The sequence below is a fragment of the Strongylocentrotus purpuratus genome, unplaced genomic scaffold, assembly GCF_000002235.5.
Source record: "Strongylocentrotus purpuratus isolate Spur 01 unplaced genomic scaffold, Spur_5.0 spur5_scaffold_14, whole genome shotgun sequence".
NCBI classification, from domain to species: Eukaryota; Metazoa; Echinodermata; class Echinoidea; order Camarodonta; family Strongylocentrotidae; genus Strongylocentrotus; species Strongylocentrotus purpuratus.
The window spans coordinates 23,107,914-23,132,981 of record NW_022145599.1 but is presented as its reverse complement, the minus strand read 5'-3'; the positions used below and the strand labels follow the sequence as shown (position 1 = coordinate 23,132,981).

At 37.5% G+C, this 25,068-nt stretch overlaps 1 protein-coding gene across 1 annotated transcript; it reads left to right on the top strand.

The window, feature by feature from the left end:
- Window positions 1-360: 360 nt before the first annotated feature.
- Window positions 361-24,027, top strand: LOC765114 (ATP synthase mitochondrial F1 complex assembly factor 2; the record flags this gene model as incomplete). Its single annotated transcript, XM_030985150.1, has 7 exons — window positions 361-438; window positions 469-496; window positions 12,988-13,181; window positions 16,834-16,931; window positions 17,964-18,157; window positions 20,013-20,128; window positions 23,038-24,027. Coding segments are annotated over 7 exons (846 nt in total), but the record flags the coding sequence as incomplete, so codon positions are not given.
- Between the last annotated feature and the right edge of the window lie 1,041 nt (window positions 24,028-25,068).

The following is a 25,068-nucleotide window of genomic DNA, read 5'->3' as shown; positions in this document are numbered from 1 at the left end:
CCGAGAGGTCTATGATCCTTTCATATTACCAAACTGTTGATCATCAATTTTACTCATAATGTTCTAATATAACCATTTAGTAACTATTAATAATTTTAGAACAATAGTATCAGTGATATAATCTGGATATAATAGTCAAATTTGACTAATTGCCATGATGACGCTGACCTCAACAACGACACTGCCTACATTACGGTAACTCCTGATCCTTGGTGCTACGCATCGATGTACTACAATAAACACACGTGTTTAGTTTTGGGAGTAACTACTCTTCGCTAACTCTAGCTCTTTGCTATTACGCAATTACACGTGCGAATAGAAAAGCCGGTGATTAATGCGCAGGACTAGTGTATTGACTGACCACACAACATTCGACATGAATTTCGTCAAAAAAATTGGATTGTTTCTGGATCACAGCATGCAACTCACCGGTGCTTATTGTCCAAGGAATTGTGGCAACTTGATGTTGCCTTTACGAGGCATTACAGTGGACGAGGTAAATTCTGTTGAAATTAATGATTTAAACATGATTTAATCACTTTAGATCTAACGAGAGTAACGTTAGAGTCTAACAGCATGAACAGTTAGACCTAGAATCTATCCTAGATCTAGACCCTAGATCTAATTATAATTTTGCCATTGTGATGACTAGACCTAAGCTAAGTAATGACGAGAGTATGTACTGTACTGTAGCTCCGCCGCCAAAGGCGTCGGCGCGGAGCTCCCCTGATAGAGGACTAGCTAGGAGCTGCTCACACGTGATGCATCGTGTGTACAACATAGATCTAACGTTAGTCCTAGTCTCTAGAGATAAGATAAGATAAGATAAGATTTTATTCGTCTTTCTTTCAAATGACATACAGAGCATAACATTGGATCATAACACATTTACAATGCAAAATAACAAATTATGGCAATGATAAAAACAAAGTTAACTAAAAGAAAGACGAGGAGACCCTGGTAAAAGCAGAGCTTGTAAGTCCCCTCTGAGCCGGATAAAACATGATGAATAGATATTTGTGACTACCGAAGAATACAATAGGGAAAAGGGGGTATAACAAAACAAGAAGTGTACACACACACAACAACAACAACAAAACGAGAGACGAGACTAGACAAGACGGGAGAAAAGAGAAAATATGAGAAATAATAGAAGACTACAGCACATCGACAATAGGTACAGCACACAACGGGCACAAGACAACAGGGGGAGGGAATAAGAGGTTGACAATCTGAAAATATTCAGTTAGACACATATTAATATCAAGAAGAAAATTTACATTTATAGTAATACATAATATATCTTGGCACCATAATAACTACAAAAATGAACTACTCTATGAGTCACAGTATTTATCGAGAAGATAAACCTTAAGTTTACACTTAAATGAAGAGAGACTAACAGATTGCTTAACGCTAGAGCTAGAGAGTTCCAAAATTTAGGTCCAGTAAAAACCAAAGTATTAAAAGTTAACTTTGTCCTTACTTGGGGTAAGTGAAACGCAGAGGCATTTCGTGTAGCATGGTCATGAACTTGACTATTTTTCTTTAAAATGCTGACTAGAGCCTGTGGAAGGATACCAGAATCGAAGTCGTACATTAAAGAACCCAGTTGAAGGTGATAAATATCTTGCACCTTTAAAATTCTATGCGTATAAAAAAGCGGATTAGTGTGCGTACGAAAGCTAACGTTACAAATAATTCTTAAGACTCTCTTTTGAATCAAGTATAACTTTTCAAGGTTAGTTTTAAGAGAGTTACCCAGGCAAGAACACCCTAATTAAGATAGGGGAGGAATAATGTCGAGTACATTAATAGAAGGATGCCTTTAGGTAAAATTGATTTCAATTTATGAATTACGCCACTGTTTCTTGACAATGTCTTATAGAGATGATTTACATGAATTTTCCAACTCATTTGGTCATCAATGTGCAAACCAAGGAATTTTGTTGATGATACCCTATCTATCAATACATTATTAAATGATACATCTCCTGGAAGCACTTTGATTGTATTACTTAAAAACATATAATTGTCTTTTGCAGATTTAAAGACAATTTATTTGCTTGAATCCACAAAGTAACTTTATTTAGTTCGAAATTAACCGTTTCTAACAGAGTTTGTGAATTTTTGTGTGAATAGTACAAGCTGGAATCATCAGCAAATAAAATGAATGACAAAATATCAGATGAGAAATGAAAGTCATTATATATACAATAAACAAGAGCGGACCAAGGAGAGATCCCTGAGGAACGCCGCATGTGACATTCTGTAACCCTGAATCAAAACCGTTTAAAGAAACAAATTGTTTCCTGTCAGCTAAGTAGCTCTTAATCCAGTCCAGAGCTGTGCCCCTGACACCATAATGCGATAATTTCCCTAGCAAAATTTCATGATCTATAGTATCAAATGCCTTGGAATAATCAAGAAATATACCAATTGTGTGCATCTTTTTGTCTATTGCTTGTGAAATCTTATCTATAAAGTGCAGCAAGGCATGAGAGGTAGTATGTTTCTCTCGGAACCCAAACTGAAAATTTGAAAATATTTTACTTTGGTTGAAAAATTCTAAAGTTCTAACATAAATCACTTTCTCAAGGATCTTTGAGGAGGTTAAAAGGGAAATAGGACGGTAATTTGAAAAAGATTTAGGATCACCCTTTTTAAAAACGGGTACGACTTTTGCAATTTTCATGTTTTCGGGGACTATTCCATTTAACATTGATGAATTAAAAACATGAATAAGGGGTTGAATAATCGCTAAGATAACCTGTTTAATTATGTCATTATTGACACATCGTAACCAGGACTTTTCCCAGCCTTAAGCTCCCTTTTTTTTTCTCTATCTTTTTCTATCTTCTTCTTTCTTCCTCTTTCTTTTTTTTCTTTCATTTATTATTTCCCTTTCTTTAGATAAGATAAGATAAGATAAGATGGGTGAATATAGATGTAGATGTAGATGTAGATGTAGATCTAGAGTCTAATCACGAACTTGACTCTCGAAAATCAAAATCTTAACTCAAGATGTAGACTAGATCTACTTCTAGGTCAATATTACTTATTAGGATGAACTTTTGATATTTCCAGTTGATGAGTTAAAATAATCCAGAGTCAGAGACAAGATCAAAGTCTAGTAGTAGAACTGAGCAGGTAAGACTGAAGAGTCACACATCGCTCATATAGCTGCATTACTATCCTGGCTGTCTATTAAAAACTGTGCTATTTATTGATTCTCAACATTTCAAACACCACTGTACAAAATTCAACTGATTTCACTAAAAATCGGTACTTTAGTGACAATTGATGACACCTAAAATAGCAGTAGAATACAAGTTTTTCAACTTACCGATGTTAGAAAAAATAATTTAAAAATTCAAATTGTGAGTCTAGATCTAGTGTACTGTCAAACTTGCCGATCAGCCGCATTCGGTATGATTGTGTGCATTTATGTGTTATGAGCATATTGACTATTCGGCTCGGTGTAAAAATGTCAGAGGTAAAAATGTCAGAGGAAAAAATGTCAGAGGTAAAAATGTCAGAGGTAAAATATATAAAAAAGCATGTTACAGGTTGAATATTGGTAATGTTTGTATATTAGGCTTATCAAAAAGATATAACAAAGGAAGGATGCTATAGCTGCAGTCATTAATTTCAGCGCTGCTTTATTTTCTTCTTTCTGTAACTTTTATTTACCTTTCTGCCCGAAATTGGGACTTTTACCCGATTATTTCCGAGGGGAGACGGGGGGGGGGGGGGGGGGGGGGGATGTGTAGGCCTATCCTTCTTTGGGGGCATAGTGACCCGGCTGCCTCCCCCTCGTATGCCTTTGTCTAAGCAAGTGATACTGTAGACCGAAAGCTTCAGTCTCTATATCGGGAGGTCTAGTGGAGCCAGACGTAGTCTCAGTATGTTGAAGATATCACGGCTAGATTTTAGCCGTTAGGCCACTCCCACAAACATGACAAACTTGAGGAGAAATACATCATTTATCTTCAATTGCAGTAATTTTCTAGGCAATTGTCAGTCCCTAAAAGTTCCCTTTTTTACCCCCCCCCCCTCCCCACGAAATAGAAATATAAAAGAAATAAAAGGACTTACCGAGCTTTTGGCTGCTTCTCGATGACCCACGTCAAGCCTTCTGACCGACAGAAATCAAAATGGCGGCTAATGAATATTCAAATACGATAATGAGGATGGTTGACCTCGCCTCGGCTAGCTCCTCCGCGCGGCACGTCGAGGATAGCGCGCGCAAGTGAAGCAGACAACACGAGAACTCAAACGATGCGAGACGTACATGCACATGTACGTGCACGTACGCGCACGTCTATGAATGAGGTCAATGGGGTGGAGACTAAAAAACTTTGTCATGAATATTCATTACTAAATGCCAATTGTATACATGTACATGTATGTTAGTGCATGGGATTATAACAAAAAAAGGATTTAACTTAGCGTCAGGGCAGTATCGTCTTATCGTATACCCGTAGAGTGTATCTTCAACGTACGATGGCATAGGCGATCGTTCAGTCTCTATATCCGAAGGTCTAGTGGAGCCAGACGTAGTCTCAGTGGAAAAACGACGATATAGAGACTGAAGCTTTCGGTCTAGTGATACTGGTACACTGAGCAAACTTCTGGGTCAAAAGAATGTCTAAAATCAAGTAGTTTGGCCATGAATAATTATAGGCCGAGTTGTGGCTCGATGGTGTAATCATTAAATAAAAAGAAAATTCATCACAGCCCCCCCCCCCCCAAAAAAAAAAGAGGATTAGATATCACGCTGTGAGTCTTCCGCCCCCACTTCACCGTCCCTTCTGAAGATTGATGGACATTTTAAAACGTGGCAATGACTACTATAAAATGTAATTTCCTACAAAAGCATATTTCCAACAATTTCACTTTCTTGTGGGCTTGATACTTTGATACCTTGATACAAAGCAGAAAGCCGCCCATGTTACATCTAATGCTAACCACACCATCACATTCCAGAGAAGCGCGCGCTTTGCAAAGAGTTGATCGTCGATCACTATTGCGGTATAAATAGTCTGGGAGAACATCAATAAGCAGCTTTGATACTGTGATACAAAGCAGAAAGCCGCCAATGTTACATCAAATGCTAACCGCACCATCACATTCCAGATAAGCGCGCGCTCTGCAGAGGTTCTATTTAAACTACATCGTTCTATAATTATTTGCTGTGAGAGATCAAACTCTGAAATTGACAAATATTTATTCATGAGTAACATATCAGAAACGTAGTTTTACTGTTCACATTTATAGCATCATGATCAAGGGCGTCAATCAGAGTTTGAGCATGGGGGGAGGGGGGGGGGACACAATTACATGTCACCTTTACACTTACTTTTAAAATTATACCACATTATGTTGCTACACACACACTCTCTCTAGTTATTCTGTTTCACGGCATGTACTTTCATTGGTGACCGGCGGTTCATTTATTGTATTTTTTATCTTTGACGTTTCATTACATTTTTAAAAGAAAGAAGACGATTCGTTATATACCGTTCTCGACTCTCAATCCTTGTTTGAATTCAGTCCCCCCCCCCCCCTCGCGGAAGCTGTGACGTTTCATTTAATTATTAGAGAAACAAGACGATTTGTAGTACCGTTCTCGAATCTTAATCCTTGCCTGAATTCAGTTTCCACCCTCTCGCGCGTAGCGCGGAAGCTTTGACGTTTCATTAAATTATTAGAGAACGAAGGTGATTTGTTGTACCGTTCTCGACTCTTAATCCTTGTTTGAATAAAGTCCCCCCCCCTTTTCCGCGGGAAGCGCGGAACCTGTGACGTTTCATTTGATTATGAGAGAAAGAAGACGATTCGTTGTACCGTTCTCGACTCTTAATCCTTGTTTGAATTCAGTTCCCCCCCCCCCCCCACCCTCCCGCGCGGAAGCTTTGATGTTACATTAAATTATTAAAGAACTTCTTTTCTGACAAAACATGGGGGGGGGGACATTTCACCATCTGAAAATTTGTGGGGGGTGGGCGTGTCCCCCCTTCCCCCAGGATTGACGCCCCTGAACATGATACTGCTTGGATACAAGATAATATTGTTTGAAGGATATTTGGTGCAGGATTTATAAAAGGTGTGCTGGCATACACTGTTTACGACAGTTATCAGCAGGTACATATTCGTACAAGTGTACACATTAAACAAAATGCATCATGAATTTATTGGCAGAACAAAAACAGTTGAAATTGAGGGACTTGTACTGTATTTCTCCCACGTTTCTTAATCACAAACATGATTTTTTTAATATAAAGTTACGCAGTGTTATGGTCGAAACTCGAAAGCACATGACAAAATACCTGGGTTGATATTCTCAACGTTTACCACTTGTAGGCCTACTATCTGACATTCTTCAAGCGAAGCTTTGATATTGTTTGTTAAACGTTTGTAATAAAGTATTGATGAGGGGGACAAAGCATCCTGTGTCTTTTTATTAATGTTTTCTTGTCATGACAGTCTTTGCTGGGATGCAGTGAAAAAAATACACGGGGGCTCAGGGCGAATTAGCCCCCGAAATGCCCAAAATAGCCCCCGAAAATCAGAAAAGAGCCCCTGTAAATTTGCATAGAGTTCAATGCAAAACAAATTTTAGAATGTTATTTTCATGCAAGTAAGCTTGAAAAGTAGCCCCGAAAAATAAATATTAATTTTTTCCCTGCTGGGATGGACATGAAGATGGGTCTGATTACTGAATTTTGTGGAATTTCTGTGCGATCTTTATAACTGATTCCCTGTTGTATCTCATTCAATCTTAATATTCTATGTACTTAGGCCTACATCCTCAAAACCAAATAAACATTAAAACATCAACAAATTTAAAATATCGAAAAATGATAGAAATTAATATATGCAAACCTGATCACAAAATATAAGTTTCAAATTTATTTTCCACATTGTATTATCCTCAGGACATGTACGAAGTACAATACACAGTCATTTATAAAATATAATAGACTAGCCCAGTACCTTACATCTTGACATTTTGTGTGATAAAGTGCAGAGATATTATGACATTTTTTTGGCATCTCTGACATTTTTACCTCTGACATTTTTTCCTCTGACTTTTTTACCTCTGGCATTTTTACCTCTGACATTTTTTCCTCTGACATTTTTACCTCTGACAAATTTTACCTCTGACATTTTTTCTCTGACATTTTTACCTCTGACATTTTTACCCCTGACATTTTTTCCTCTGACATTTTTACCTGGCACCGACTATTCATGTATTCAAATGCTGCCTATATTACACGTAGTGCAGTACTAAGGTCAACACGCATTAGCATTGACTCTCTTAGACCGAAAGCTTCAGTCTCTGATATTGATGGTGGTTCCGCTGAGATTGCATCCGGCTCCTCTGACCGCCTCTATACATGTATATGGGGAATGTCAGTTTTATTAAAGAAATGACCCATATCAGACGGTTGTTTCTGTCTATGACTCTATATGCTTTGCTGGAGTTGGTAAGAGTAGGGAGGCCAATACCAAAATCTAACTTTTTAATTACTCATTTATTTATAATAACATATTTTTTAAAGAAAGTATTTTCTTTAACTAAAGACAACTCACCCATCTGCCGACTCCAGAAGTTCCATAAAATAGGAGATATCCAGCTCTAAAGTAGGCCCTTCCTTCTACCGTAATTAACGGTGTATAACCGCCCTGGTGTATAAACCTCAACCTACTTTTTCGCCCTAAAAAAAAAAAAAATTGGAGGAATTATTATTATAAACTACATATTGAGATCTATCAGAAAGATTACTTTCAAGCCAAGATGACAGACAAATTTGAGTGTTGTTCTAGTTTCCGAGTGGTGAGTCAACACACCGAATACTGAGCTGGGAGACATTGCCAGGCATTTTTTTTTTGGCGTACCGTGTATAAGACGCAAAATTACGTTCATAATTAGACAGGCCAGAGGGGATGGGCGTGTCATTAAGTTTAAAACTTTGCGCGAAAGAACACTCACTCGTCAGCGGCTAGCCTTGAATCGGTCGCACACACGTACCGACACAGGTAATTGCATAGCAAGCCGCAGCCCTGAAATCGAGCCATAGAGGGACAAAACATGAACAGAGAGAAAAGATCAACGTAGATCTACGTGATTGTAGTCAATCAATATAATCCCAGAAAAGAATTAAAATTAATAATTAGACCTACCTTAGTTTTGAGTTGTATTCCAAATCCAATAGTATTTCCTCATGAGTAAAGATCAATCTGACACTGCATTATCAACGATAGAGAAGTTACGAGATCCGATTAACATCCATCTTCATTCTTGCAGCGAACACAATACGGAATCAACAATAGGACTGCATGCAACGTACGTACGCAGACGTGTACTATATTATTTCTCTCACTCTCTCTCTCTCTCTCTCTCGATCGATATACGTAACACACTCACTAACCATGTATCATACACTAAACACACACCTTCAAATCATGGCTTTCATTCCACTTCTCAATTGGAGTTTAGACTGCTCACGTAGACTTTTTTTAAAAACTGAAATATCTTTTTTTTTTACTGAAATATCTTTTTTTAACACTTCTCGTACATTACTGCACGACACTCATATCTAGTGCTGTGAGAATAAGGTACTAAGTTTAAGACTACGCTTGGCGCATGATCTGACCGGAGCTCAGACATATGTCGCAATAACCTTTATTTTTTGGCGCAAACAATGACGTCAATGTTCACAGTTTTCCTTCTCATTTTGAGATGGACGTAGCTATAGGGCTCAAACCAACGCAAGATAGACAGAAACATCGTACTCTATCTACCTTCGAATGTTCAGGTTGTAAAAATCTGTATTAAAAAAGATATAATCTTTTTATGCCTCAGCCACCGAAGGTGGTGCCGGAGGCATCATGTTTCGGGTTGTCCGTCCGTACGTCCGTCCCGTTTGACCGTTATCACAATATCTCAAGAACCATTTAAGATTTAAACTTACTCGGGAATAGTATTTATCACCATAGGAAGACGATCTGATTAGATTTTGGAGTACGTAGGTCAAAGGTCACAGGTCACAGAGGTCAACTTATGAAATTCCTTGTATTGAGTTTGTTAGCGCGATATCTCAAGAACCATTTGAGATTTAAACTTCAAACTTAAGGATAGTATGTATCACCATAGGAAGACGATCTGATTAGATTTTGGAGCACGTATGTCAAAGGTCAAGGGTCACAGAGGTCAACTTATGAAATTCCATACATTGAGATTGTTATCATGATATCTCAAGAACCACTGGAGATTTAAACTTCAAACTTAGTGATAGTGTGTATCACTATAGGAAAACAATCTGATTACATTTTGGAGCACGTAGGTCAAAGGTCAAGGGTCATAGAGGTCAACTTATGAAACTCCATACATTGAGATTGTTATCATAATATCTCAAGAACCACTGGAGATTTAAACTTCAAACTTAATGATAGTGTGTATCACCATAGGAAGACAATCTGATTAGATTTTGGAGCACGTAGGTCAAAGGTCAAGGGTCACAGAGGTCAACTTATGAAATTCCATACATTGAGATCGTTATCGCGATATCTCAAGAACCACTGGAGAATTTTCACTTCAAACTTAATGATAGTATGTATCACCATATCATAATATCTCAAGAACCACTGGAGATTTAAACTTCAAACTTAATGATAGTGTGTATCACCATAGGAAGACAATCTGATTAGATTTTGGAGCACGTAGGTCAAAGGTCAAGGGTCACAGAGGTCAACTTATGAAATTCCATACATTGAGATTGTTATCATGATATCTCAAGAACCACTGGAGATTTAAACTCCAAACTTGTTTAAATTGCTCTATGGCTCAGGCATCATTTTCGACTGCGCGCAGTCAAAATTCCATCTAGTTTCTTTTTATTTTCTAGTTGTTAGACTTAGAAACATTTGTGAACATCTGAAATGTTAATCTCTATCAAAAGTTCTTTGACTCAAAATGGATCCCATATTTTTAGGGTCTACCTTCTGCCAATGAGAAGGATTTTAGTGAGCAAACCTCTGCGCCCTCTAGGATTTTCTCAGTCGGTGGTGTGTGCGCGTCATGTTCTTCTGCTACCACAATTATTGGATTCAAATACGTCAAAATCTGCAAGATCGTCAACAAATGGTGAAAGACCGTTATAGAACCGTGATTATACATGTAGGTATGTTGTGAAATGTATAATTGTATTTTCTTTTCTTATTTTCATCAAATTTGATTTTTATATCATTTTTTTCTCTCTGCTAATTTTTTGAAGTGGACGACGAGCGCACAAATCGTAGGTGTAGAAGCCTTACGCCTTAAGACAAAGTGAAGTCCAAATCCTGTCAAAAAATGAAGAAATGTATTTTTCATTTTCAACTTAACTTAAGAATACCACGCCAATAGGGTTAATAGGGGGTCTTCGTTTGTCACGTCCACATAGTCGCCCTTGATGTCATTTCGGCGATTTGCGTATGCGTCAGGTCGTCTGGCGTTGTCAGGCCAAATCTGCGAACCCGTTCATCGATGATTTGAGGTTCGTCAGAAAACTAGTGCCCCATCGTCAGAATGATGTCATCTTGCTACATCGCAGCTTAAATCAGAAAGTAAAAGCAGAATGAGAAAGTGATAAATTGATAAAAATAAAAAAGAATAAGAAAAGGTGATAGAGGAAGAACCAAAGAAAATATGATAGAATGATAACAACAAACAATACCATTAGGAAAGACAGAAAGAGAAAATGATAAAGAATAGACAATGGAAAGATAGAAGAGAAGATGAAAGAAGGAAAAACAAAGAATAACATAAGGAAAATAGAGAGAGAAAATAATAGAATAATAAACAAAGAAAATTCATAGCTGGGATTATTTTGTCATTTGGAGTTGTTGTAGACCATGTTTGTTGATATTTAGTGCCTTTTCATGACTTTGAAATAAATAATATTGGTCTAAGAGAAGAGGCAAAACATGCGGGCCGCCATCTTGGATTATAATGTAGGAGTCTCGGCATGCATGTAGGTAATCTAGACGACTTGCACCGGGAATAGATTGGCCAATTTCTGTACCTCTTTTTACTTGGATACTTTCTCCCCCGATTTTCAATATTTAGATCTAATTTTCTGATTTATAAATCAGATAGAAAAAATCTGAATATTTTTATCCTACTTACATTTGTGCATCTTTTTATTTCTTATTTCAAAATGTGAAATTTACTTACTTACTTACATATCCAATTTTTATCTCAGAACCATGAAACGGTACGTTCATCCATTCAAACTAGTAATCTATGACATGACCTAGCCGATATATTTCCGGGTCAACCTACCAAAACATAGCAAATGGCCAATCAGAGCACTCGTTTAATATTGGGCTTATGAATATTCATATATCACTGGGTCAAGCCGGGCTGACTCGTACATAGCTATTGGACGTTCGAAAAGAAAAATTGAATATTCATTGCCTAAAACCAAGATGGATGGCAAGGAATCATGTTGACTACAAGACTTTCTTGGATTAATCATTAATTTAGGATCTAAATGAGCAAGATATCGTAAGTCAAAGTAAATATTTCTGTGTTATTTTTTATTTTTTAATATAATTATTGTAATATTGAAGCCAAAGTGCATTTATGAGGATGTAAAGAGTGAAAATCTTGTTACATATCTTATTCATCGCGGTCCGGCCGAACCGAATCATTTGTTCCACTCAGTCCCCATAGGAGGATCTTCAGTCTATGTATAGAGGTGGTCAGAGGAGCCAGATGCAATCTCAGCGGAACAACCGTCGATATTAGAGACTGAAGCTTTCAGTCTAGTTGCACCACACTTATAATTTGAAGAAGTCCTCGATGGGAAAAGGGGTAATTCCTCATCCTAAAACGAGCTATCCATGTTGTATCGGCAACATGGCGAAGAGAAAGTACGCATGCGCGGTAGCGGCACAGTAAATATGAATATTCATGCTATAGAGCGCCGTTCGCTCGAAAATGCTGAATATGCACGAGGTTATGAAGGACCTCAAAAATTCATAACTTTCTTATATTTAATCGGTTATTGGCTTTAATATTGCTCAAACTTTTACTGACCCGTTTCGCTCATTTTCCTGCTTCTATTAAGAACATTTTAATATCAGGGTGAATTTTCCCTCTAATAAACATATACAGTCGGAGCTGCCAACCATTACGTTTTTCCCGGAATTATTATTTTTTTTTTTCTCAAAATTACGGTGGTACCGTGTATCTCCGTGTATAAGACGTACCCTATTTTTAGGACAAAGACCAACAAAACAAAACAAACAAACAACAACAACAACAACAGAATTTGCATTTGGTTTTGCTTTATTGCCGACACCAAAGGCAGCAAGCCAGATCAGATCGCGTCTTTTTTCAGCGTTCGGTATCATTAAAGGTATAAACCCATGCAGGAAAGGACTTTAATTTATTACGAGGCCCAGCTGAAGTGCTTGTGAACTTGCCACAAATAATAGTATCTTCGGCCAGCAAAGTACCCATGTGAAGGGGCATAATTTATCGAGACTGGAAAAAAAAAAAAAAACTCTCTTCCCTTCAAATTAGGAACGTACATGTAGTTTAACTTCAAATAGTAATCCTATTCTTTATTCATGTTGAGACACAGAGATTTTCGAAAACCACTAGTATTCAAAAACATGGACTCAAAATATCCTGTACCTGTGTACTGGTACATATATAAGATGCACCCCCGACTTTTGAATTTTCCAGCGGAAAAAAAGTGTGTCTTATACACAGAGATTTAAGGTACCTTTTTTCTTCATAAAATATGTTATTTGTTTTGTTTTTTGTTTTTGCACAAACCAAATACCCTGTAGTTGGTCAAGCAAGTAGATCTTGAAGATCGAATTACACATGATGATGACATGACCATGACCATCAATGGTACAATAGAGAAATGCATGAAATATATTAATTTTTTATTGATACCATTTGCTAACTTTGATCAACAGAGAAGAAACGATTTTACAAGAATGTGTCCATCACCCAGTCCGGAAGTAAAGCCTTTGAAATCAATCTTGATCAGAGGAAGCTGAAAACACCCAGTGGTCAGCCACTGGTCATTCCAACTGAATCCTTAGCTGTTGCTGTGGCGACAGAGTGGGATACCCAGCATGAGTTCATCAAGCAGCACAGTATGCATTTGGTAAGTGTAGGTCTGAATGATCAGTATAATAGAGTACCATTCACATGAAAAGAAAATATAATTTGTGTACAGCTAATGTAAAAAGTCAACAATTCGCCCTCTACTGATTTTCAACCAAGAAAAAATGTATTTAATCTGGATTTCAGTGAAGTGAAGAAATTACTACAAGGAAATCATAATAGATTTTCGTAAGAGAAATGTAGTGGATCATGCACCCCTTTGCATTCATGATTCTGTAGTTGTGCAGGTTAGCGAGTACAAATATCTTGGCACTACTACCAGTATGTAGCATGGTGGAATACACTGGGATTAAAGATGTGTGTGAACATGCGGAGTTGTGCTTGAACTTGAAAGTAGCCGAGTTAAAAGGATCATGAGTCCTAGGGGATATTTGATTGATAAATAAATGGCTTTGGGATAGACTATGTAGCTATATGTAGGTGAAGGGACAAGGGAAAAGGGATAGAGCAATAGGTCGAGTGGGGTTAAGAACGATAAAAATAGCTTGGACAACAGATTTGTTTTTGATAGAATTTAGTTAGGTGTTTGTGAAAATGGTGAATGATAACAGAGTCGTTGTGTTAGTAGTTAATTGACACTCTAGAGCCTGAGCTGTCACTGGTATCTCGAGAATATCCCAACGAGTGAATCCAGCATACCCACGCTAAAAAGTATAAGGACTTCCCCTTCATTTGACCAATCAGAAATAAAAACAGGTAAAAAGTTTGTTAGAGTTTTGGAATAGAGAGTTTGGACCAATGGAATAAGTTTTAGCCCTGTCCACTAAGAAATCGACAGTGGTGGGAGATCAGGTGACCAAAAAGTATTATGGGATGGAAAAACAAAGGAAATTAATAAGGAATTTGTTGGACTCGAGGTGCGAGCTAGATGGCTGAACGGTGTGTTAATTAAGTATAAAAAGACCCAAACCTCCCTTCCCTAAAAGACTTGCATCCCTGGACCCCAAGCATTTGCCACCCCTCTCCTTCCACCCTGAGTTTAATCCAGCCACCACAGACATCTGGAGATCCCCGACTTGCAACCAATTTACAGCTTCGTCCACGGAATATTTTGAAAGTTGTGGAACTTCCCATCTTCTGGTCACTGTGTGCTGACAAGTCAATAATAGAAAGAGACCAAGGAGACCGCTGATTATTTTGTGCTCTTTTTGGACAAGTCAATAATAGAAAGGGACTGAAACGACCAATATATAATACTGCACTTCGCTCTCCGCCAGTAGAGAGAACACTTTCAACCCAGAGTAATAGAAAGAGACAAAGGAGACCGCTGATTATTTTGTGCTCTTTGTGGAGAAAGTCAACAAATTTGACGTCACCGGTAAGACCCTCCGACGCCCCCAGGACATCGACGTCTGCTACGCCCCGACACGAGTGCGACGAGTCGAGAGAGAGGACACAAGAAAGAGCTAAGTGATCAACCCGTTCCCCAATTAAAAAGGCCTATAAACTCTAAAGACAATTAATTATCGATCGAGTAAAGACTCTAAAAGCCCAAGTAATTTAAATAATCCTTTTCCTTTCCCCTTCCCCCTCCCACTAATAACTATATTTTAAGTGAGTGATTGTTGATGTGAATGCGTGGGTAAACGAGCTCAAGTAGTTAAGTAATTAGGTAAGGGTTAAACACTGAAGAAACACGACACAAGAAATTGTAACCCTTTTTAGAATAAACGACCAAATGAAATTGTAATGGAAACTGTTTAATTGTGTATTAATTTGTGTGGTGGTCTCGTGGGTTTTAACCAACACCCCCACCTCGGCCGCGGTGAGATGATGCTCTCCGACTGGAGTTAACGGACCTAAACAAAAAACAATCTCCCGAAACCATAGAACCGCCGCTGCCGAGGGGTCGGGGGGCGTTAGAAGTATATCATGTACATGTAAATTGGATTGGTCGAAAAATGTCAACATTATTCAGAAGAAAGCAAATCAAAGGCTTTATTTCCTTAGACAACTTAAGAAACTACACATAAACAAGACACCTCTTGTTCTGTTCTATAAATCAATCATTCAGTCTATCTTGACATTCAACCTTATTTGTTACTTTGGTAAAGCCTCGCTCACAAATGCCACTACGGACTGCTACAAACGCTGTACGAACGATTTTCAGACAATGGGAAAACGGAGATTCGTACGAAGTTATCGTTCATACAAAGCTTTGTGACCGTAGCATAATGGAACACGTGCTAGCAAAAAGAAAACTGAAGAATAAGGAAAATTGCTCAGCGCATTATCGGTTTAGAATTGCCCAGTTTAGAAAATATGTATCTTGATCGTACATTGCTGAAGGTAACATGTATTATGAAAGACCTATCACATCCTTTTTTCCATGATTATAATTTTAACCGATCAGGAATTCGCCTCTGCGTTCCCCGCACTAGGCGGGAGCGCTTCAAGCGTTCATTTGTGCCGGATTCGATTAATATTACAACAGTAGGGTAAAACGAGGGCAATTATTGCAGACATTATAATTGTATTGCTTTCCTCCATTCCTAGGCAAGTAATCACATTGTACTGATACAGACTATGAGACTATTTCCATGTTCCCTATTTACGTTTCAGTTGCGAGGTGCCTGGCTGAGGGACGTCGCTCGTATTGTTGGATGAAACGCCATTGATGTTATGTCGTTATTATGTTTTATAATCTGTGTAATTGTGTACATTTTTTGTAACTCATCTGTACCAGTGAACAATGAATTTCCATTTGATGGACAATAAATCAATTCAATTCAATTCTAATTACTCCTCAAATTGTATTTATAAACCTTATAAATGATAGCAATTTTCTCAAAAATCAGGCATGATATTCTCCTGATTTAAATTCTGAGTCTGCTCAGCGATTTAAATTCTGAGTCTTACCATATCAGACAAGACGAGTTACTCAATGATGCATCTTGATTTTAGGTCTCTGCAGATGGCGCTATCAATTTTGTGTATCTCGTATTTTGCAAGATTAAATTAATTTTATCCAAATTTTAGAAGACTTGGAATCAATCCGGATCAATCACAACTTTCTTAGAGATGCCAACTATTCCTTTTTTGCCGTATTTGTTCCGTTTTTATGCTATGAATACGGCAGTAAGTTTTTTGTATGTTTTGTTACATGTTTTTAAAAAAAAGAAATTTTAAGATGATGTTGTTCTTCATTTCCGATCATGGGCTTTGTGTCGTATGTGTGTTATGCACCTATGTCTTCAAACAATGCATGCAGTACGGTGGTACGGGGCCCCAAACTGTGCATGTTGCGAACAACCCATGTGTTTGATTTGTACACAGTTTTTATTTGCCCTGCGCTATGGATTGCATACATGTATGTGCCCGGGCCTAGCCCTGTACTGTATGCACGTCAAATGATTTATACAAGCACGCTTGCAACAGAAAAAGCATGTCAGCTTGGCTTTAAGTGCTGCAAGTTGTCAGGATCTTGGACAATTGTTCAAAAAGATAGCTGCGGGATAGCGAATAATGTGAGAGATTTTTTTCAAAAATACTGTTTTTTCCTTTAAGGAAAAGGTTAAGGTTAATAATATTAAGATTACTTTTTTTTTTGGATGAAGATTGGCATCTCTTCAGTTTCTGTAAGACAGGGTCTTGATGTGGTAATGTTGTATTTCATTTCCTCTCTGATCTAGACTGCTCTGTGTAACACAGTGCTGGACAATCCAACACACAGAACCAAAGCCCAGATTATCAGGGCTATGCTCCATTTTCTGGAAACAGACACAATTTGGTAAGTTTTGAAGACTATCTTTTAAGTTTTTAAGCAAATATTCTGCTCAATTGATGATCTGACACATGCTCTGGAAACTATTGCTCTGAGCTTTATTTCATCAAAGATGTGGCTTAGGGTTTCCATTGAATTTTAGATTTAGGTTTAGGGTGAGGGTTAGGTGTATTTGGAGAGGAGTTCTTTTAGGGAACATTTCTAATCTCATATTTTACCAAACTGACATACAAAAAATGAGAAAGCTTGCAAATTATTTTTCAACTTGAAAAGAACCTGACCTTCTCTTTAAAGGGATTGGGTATCTTTGTCTCAGATTCTGAAACTAAATCCTGAAATAATATCATGTTGCAATGATAATTAGAAACCTTTAGGTCAGTAAGGAACCCCATGACTTTTACAAGCCGATCGCCTGTCTGATTATCAAGATATTTATGATTGGAAATTGAAATTTCAAAAACCGTTTTCCTAACGGTTTTATAACACTATAGTCTATAGGGGTAAAACGGATCACTTAACCCTATATAGCCCGGGCTATTTTAAAACTGCATAGCCCAGCGGGGGGGGGCTTTTCTTAGGCCCCCTATTGTTTTTGTTGTTTTATTTCATTTCGAACTATAATTCAACTATTTTTACCCCAAAATAAACACCTAAACTATAAACAAGATCAAATAACCAATGTTTTATCTCTTTAGTTGAAAAATGAGATTTCCATATGTTTTGTACACAAATCACAAAAATGAGCGATTTTCGGGCTGACATGCAAAGACAAAAGGACATGTGACTTTGTAATGGTAGGTCCGATTTTCGAAAAATTTCTTTCAAAAGATGCGCATGACTCGAAAGAAAAAAGTCACAAAATTTCAGTGCAAGATTTTCTTGCATTACAAAATTATCGCGAAAAATGTCGAGGAGGGGGCTTCTAAAGCCCCCCCCCCCTCCCTTCGGGCTAGATAGGGTTAAAGATTTTACTTTTTTGATAGCATGTAGGGCCATGCATATCAGATTTAACATTATTAAACAATGCCTTTAATTTAGTTACAGATTAGAAGACCCTCCTGAGCTTGTGGCCATGCAAGATGAGAAATGGGAACCTATGCTAGACTGGATCAACAAGAAATACGAGGTGGACATCAATTCCACCACCTCCATCACCGGGCCAGTGATACCACAGGAGACCTACAGGAATCTGGAGCATCACCTGGAGACACACTCAGACTGGGCCCTTGTTGGTAAGTTCATTCATGGAGCTTGTACATGGTGTTAAATGTGTGGGACTGTGTCTCTCTGTAACAGACACAATATAACTGGGTTTTGGAAACTAACATAGATTTCAATGTGTTGGACAATATGGCCTGGGACATGGCTTCATGGGTGATGAGTGTAAAGCATGGAGCTTACACAGTTGTCAACATTTGGGACTATGTATCTCATTATCAGTTTCAGTTTTCAGTTTAGTTTTATTTCATATTCACATTCTTTACACAAATCAAAAGCAACAAACATGAAGAATGAAAAAATCTAAATATACAATTTTGTCAGGCAATGAAAGTTTTAAAAAATACAGTCAAATTAACATACAGAGATATAAATATTAAATTATTTGTGGTGAAATATGGGGGAATCTAGTGAATTGCTAAGCTTGTACAACATAAAATGTAGATTCCCTTTTGTAAATAAGAACAGTCTATTGAGCATGAGATTATGTTCAAAGTATTCAAAATAAAGGAAAAAAAGAAGGAAAACAAATATTGAAAAAATAAAATATGACATACAGTGTAGAGACATGTACATACCGACTAGCCCCAGGGGTGGTAATCTTAAAGTGTAACACAGAAATGAACAAATGACTTGTTCAAATTTAGATTTGTTAAGACAATTGAACATATTTTTAACATAGAAATTAACATAATTATGCCTCTGTTACAAAGTAGCCGGAGGCATTATGTTTTCGGGTTGTCCGTCCGTACGTACGTACGTCCCGTTCTCGTGATCGCGTTATCTCAAGAACCGACTGATGGATTCCTACCAAACTTTAGTCATGTATGTAACTTGCAGAGCAAATGAATTGATTAGATTTTGGGGTCACGAGGTCAAAGGTCACAGGGCTCATTATGTATGCAAAAATTGCTTGTGATCGCATTTTCTCAAGAACCGACTGATGGATTCCTACCAAACTTCGGTCATGTATGTAACTTGCAGAGCAAATGAATTGATTAGATTTTGGGGTCACAAGGTCAAAGGTAACAGGGCTCGTTATGTATGCAAAAATAGCTTGTGATTGCGTTTTCTCAAGAACCGATGGACAGATTACCATGAAACTCAGGAAATGTATGTATCTTGCTGAGGCAATGAACTGAGTAGATTTTAGGGTCATGAGGTCAAGGTCAAAGGTCATGGGCTTCATCATGTATGCAAAAATAGCTTGTGATTGCATTTTCATTAGAATCAATGGATGGATTACCATCAAACTCAAGACATGTATGTATCTTGCATTTGTGGTCATGAGGTCAAAGGGTCATACATGTACAGTATATGAGAAATAGCTTGTAATCATGATATTCTGAGAACCTGTTAATGGATTACAACCGAACTTGAACTTGAAAAATTTCTTCCAATTTGGTTTGTAAAATTGCTCTATAACGGAGGCATCACTTTCGACTGCGCGCAGTCGAAGTTCCACCTAGTTCTTAGAATACATCCCCTGGTTAACATTAATGGAACTTACACCTTTTTTGATGTGTTTGACTTTAAAGGCTGTTCGACCAACATGAAGATAGGCAAAATGAAGAAAATGTAGAATGAAGAAAGGAGTGAATAATGAAAATGAGAAAGAGAAGGAGAGATAAACGGAGAGAAACAAACATTAGAGGCTAAGGAAGAAGAGAAGCAATAAGATTATTGGTGAAAGAAGAAAGAATAAATGGTTTATTTGAATTTGTGTTTATTGTCTTGGATTCGGACTGAACTTCATTAGAAGGCTGCTTTTGATTTCATGACTTTATACAGATCTTTGTTTGTCTGTGCAAAGCAGTCCATCAGTTAGAATTGAAATTTCAATGTATGACTATGATTGTTTGCTTGTAGGCTATGAGAATGCAATCGAGTGTCTGAAATCTCTGGTACTGACCTTTGCCCTCATGGATAGAGAGATCACTGTAGAAGAGGCAGCCTCATTGTCAAGACTCGAGACAGAATTTCAGGTAAAACAGTCATTATTGTAATTGGAGGATTACTTGTGTATCATAAATCCAAATTTGTGGAGTGCATGTTACGTGTGCTCTACGGATTTTAATTCTTGTACAGGAAAAACCTGTATATAAATACCACTGGAGGGAGACGAAAAACGTTTTTATAGGCAGGTGGTTCTTACATACAGGTCCATTTAATACAGGTTTTATGAGAAACACTATAACATGGAAATGAAAATCATGGATTTAATAGATTTATTACTGACGGGCAAAAATGTGCAGTATATACAAAGTGATTTACGGGACTTGTGAACATGTATAATACCAGAACGTCAATGACGTAGCGCATCTCGCAACAACAAATGTAAATTTTAGGTGTAGAAGTTTAGTGTTCCAAATTTAGCTCTACCAGATAAGGCAAACCAAATCAAAATCGGTCGAAATATGAAGGAGAAAAAGCATTTTTTGTGATTTTTCAATGATTTTTGGAATAAATTTGCATAAATTATCATAATTAATCAATGGAGCAAAATCTCAAAATTTGGTATAAGTTTAGTGTTCCAAATTTAGCTCTAACAGATAAGGCAAACCAAATCAAAATCGGTCAAGAAATAAGGGAGAAGAAGTAATTTTTGTTATTTTTGGAATAAATTTGCATGAATTACCATAATTAATGTAGAACAACTACAAAATTCTGTGTAGAAGTTTAGTGTACCAAAGTTAGCTCTACGATATAAAGCAAACCAAATCAAAATCGGTCGAAATATGAAGGAGAAGAAGCATTTTTTTTTATTTTTAAATTATTTTGGAATAAATTTGCATAAATTACCATAATTAATCAATGGAGAAAATCTGAAAATTCTGTGTAGAAGTTAAGTGTTCCAGATTTAGCTCTACCAGATAAGGCAAACCAAATCAAAATCGGTCAAGAAATGAGGGAGAAGAAGCAATTTTTTTTATTTTTGGAATAAATTTGCATAAATTACCATAATTAATTAATGGAGAACAATTTCAAAATTCTGTGTAGAAGTTTAGTGTACCAAAGTTATCTCTACCAGATAAAGCAAACCAAATCAAAATCGGTCGAGAAATGAAGGAGAAGAAGCATTTTTTGTGATATCGAATAAATTTGCACAAATTAGCATAGATAATGAATTTCAAGATTCTGTGTAGAAGTTTTAAATCCCCCTCCTAGCCCTATCATACGAAACAATCAAAATCGGTTGAAAAATAACGAAGAAGAAGCATTTTGAAAACTGAGACGGACGGACGGACGGAAGGAAGGACGGACAACGGACGCCACGTCATGGCATAAGCTCATCGGGCCCTTTGGGCCGGATGAGCTAAAAAAGCACAAACTAGACATGAGACTAGTGAATGAAGTTTGCAGTAACATTTTAATGTTACAGATTTAAAAATGTTTAGAGTAGCTGAGTGAAGGTTTCAAAAGGCTTTTAACCTTAATAATGTTGGTATCATTGCAAAGTTAATGTTACAATCTTTCTAATGGTTCATATTTAGTTTTCAAAAATTGTTAAGGAATTGACTTATCTGCTATTAAAAGTGGTGAAATTACTACCCGATTATTCCGCCCTTGATCGGCCGGCTATTGTGACGTATGATTTGTGATGTGTGAGGTTGGGCACATGAGCGCTAGAGTGCTCCCAAGAGCTGTCACACAACTCTCGCCTCCATGCATTATACGTATACAAACTACTCGAACGCTAAATATCTGATCAAAATGTCCGAGCTCGAAGAAGAGGTTTTACTCGATTTAGAATTCGAAGTTGATGGGCACAGCTCCACAATTACTAGTGGCAGTGGTACTGGTAGTGATAGTGATAGTAACGATGAGGAATAAAGAGAACAATTAGGAGAAGACGGCGTCGATGCTGGTGCAGGTCAAGTGATAGCATATCAGCGCCCGCTCCCCCGACCCCGCTCAACTGGCGATCGATCTGTCATGCACCCTGTCACTGGGATGACTGGGCGAGACATTTTCTAATTTTTCGGGGTGTGGGGCTTTTTGGCAAATTTCATGGATAACAAAGCAAAGACGATTAGATGTGAGATTATATTTGGCGAAAATCAATTACAAATATGCACCATTAAAAATGCAAAAGGACGCTCGCGATTCACTCATCATGGTCTCCGTATATAATGCAACAGCAATCACGCCAAGGCATGATGACCGAACAAATACAAAGCATCTCAGCAAATTACACAGAACGGAAGGGTATTTTGACAAATCGAATTGCACGATTCACCCCTCGTATTATATTACATAAATTTGCTTAGTATTATATGTAATTACATAATTTCTAGAGATTGTTTTTCCACTTTCTGGTCAGGATATGAAGCATGCGAAGTCTGGATAATGTATACGTATTGCATGCAAAATACCGCACACGAGCTGTGCGAAGGCGAGCTTGAGGCTTAGAATTGCGATCGGGCCCAACCAGCGACGTCATAATCGGCCTACTGCGCAAACAAAATTTTGCAAGCCAGGAATAGAAGTTCTGAGAAGGTTCTTGAAAAAAGCTTCTTATCGCGTTTCATTTTTATTTACAAGACTTTAGAGCAGAATGTGTGTGTTCAAATTGGTCTACGCTATCTGGACACGTATAATTTGCCCATTTCGAGTGATTATGTGAATTTTCTTTGCCAAGCTTCTTTAAGAGCTTCTAAAATAACTTTAGTGATATAGGCTAAAAGGGAATAAATTAAAAAAGTTTCAGGAAAAATAGATAGTAGATTTGTTCCCCCCCCCCCAACCCAACAAATACTTATCAAATCAGGTTTATTTTTTCAAAATCTACCTATTTGTACCTAACCCGTACTACATGTAAGTACATCGTACAAACAACCAGAGTACCTGCATATATCTTATAAAATTCCCTTATCTATGTTTCTCTTTTCAGATTGATAAATGGGGAAGTGTGGAGTGGGCACATGACACAGAGTTCGCTGACACCAAGTCCCGGGTGGCAGCAGCAGTGCTTTTCACACACCTAGTAACAGAACACACAGAGATCATCCAAAAGTCAAGAACTCAGTGAGAAAGGTCAAAGTTCATGTACATGTTTACAATACAATAGTTACATCTGTATAGAGCTCTTACAAACTAACCAGTTTCACAGCACTTTACATCAATATGAAATAAGAACAAAACGATAATATAACGATCACCGATTGTGAGGTGGGTTTTGAAACTTTACTTGAAGACAGCCAAAGAAGCATGAATCATAGAAGCTACTTCTAGAGCTGAGGAGCACATATCTGGAGCATTCTCTAAAGCTGTGGTATTTGATGGAGGAACCTGGAGCAGGATACCATCTAGACGAGAGTGACGTGCAGATTGATGTGATATGATGAGAGAGTTAAGGTAGACTGGAGCTCTGTTTGGATACACGTATTGATAACAGCCAGGACCTTGAATTAGGAGCCAATGAAAGCAATTCTTTTAGCAAAGGTTAGCATTGTCAAAACAAGACAGCACGATAAATCTGACAGTGTATATGGATGGTCTAACTGTAATGGTCTAATTTGATAGATGGTAGTGAAGACTGCAACAGAGGGATGATACCCGACGATGCATTTTGAGTGCCGAGTCCAATTCCATGCCAAGACTCTTTGCAGTGGATGTTGTATAAATACAGAGGTCAGGAACAGTTAGTATTAAAATGGTCCATGATACAGCATGCCTGGAGGTAGAGTCGCTGCCCGGCAAGCCGTAGATGGCAGGTGGTAAATCCCTCTGGTTCTTAATTGTTTATAATTGTAAGATCGACTATGCGATTTTTATTTACTGGGTGCCAGCTGAAATTTGTTTACAAATATTTTCTATTCAGACATCACCCTGAGTTTTAATGCTGTTTAGAATTAAAAGTTTCCCATTCTTAATCATGCAAGATATTGTGATTACAAGTACCTTATTTCTTTAAAATAAGTTGTGAAAGGGGCTTATTTACTCTCAGTTTGGCAAATAAGCCCATAATTTTATAAATCAGTAGTGAGATGATATAGGTAGTGACACATATGGAAAGAAAAAGAGAGGTATGGTAGAGGAGAGAAGGGTTCCTTGAGAAATGAGAGAGAGAGAGAGAGAGAGAGAGAGAGAGGGAGGGAGAAGGAATGAGGAAGAACAAAAAAGGAGACATTTAAAAGGAAACGAGATTACGTCTTTAAGCTGTAATAGCTATATTCTTAAATGGACTTGGTAACATTGTTCAGAGGAGAGAAAAATGGTGCTAAGGTAGTGACTTCAATGCTAGATGTACAATTACAGATAATCTGAGAGTTTGAGTGAAAACAGACTATTATTAATGATAACAATTGGGAAAAACTGATCTGATCGATTCCTTAATTCCCCCAACTACTATTACAATTCAATTACATTTTAAGTGAATGTAAATTGTCACAAAGTGATAAATTGGCTCTTTATACCATTCCAGAAATTTAAGTGTTGACAGATTATTTAAAGCCTGTCTTGTGCATTATTTTCAGGAAAAACAGTTTGAAAATTTAAAAAATGGTTGGGAGAATTTACTGTTAGAGGGTGTTGCACAGTGACGCCTTCAAAGAAAACCATAAATATCTTTGTGGTTTGAGAATTTTTTAGAATTTTGTTCATGTTAGAGGATCAGTACAGTAGAAGGAATATAATAAGTAGTATTTCATACAAAAATTACACAGCTTTTTCATTAACATTCAACAATGTTACTGAGTCACTTTATTTGGATATTGATCATTTGAATAGTACCAATAGAAGCTTTCTATGGAAGAAGATGAAGGAGCAAGAGAGGTGGCAGAGTAAAGATAGGGGAAAGAGATTGCCTTTTAAATGCCTTTGCCCTGCCTTGAGGAATTGTTATGCCTCCTCTACAAAGTAGCCGGAGGCGTTATGTTTTCGGGTTGTCCGTGAACTTATCATATTTGGGGGTCAAAGGTCA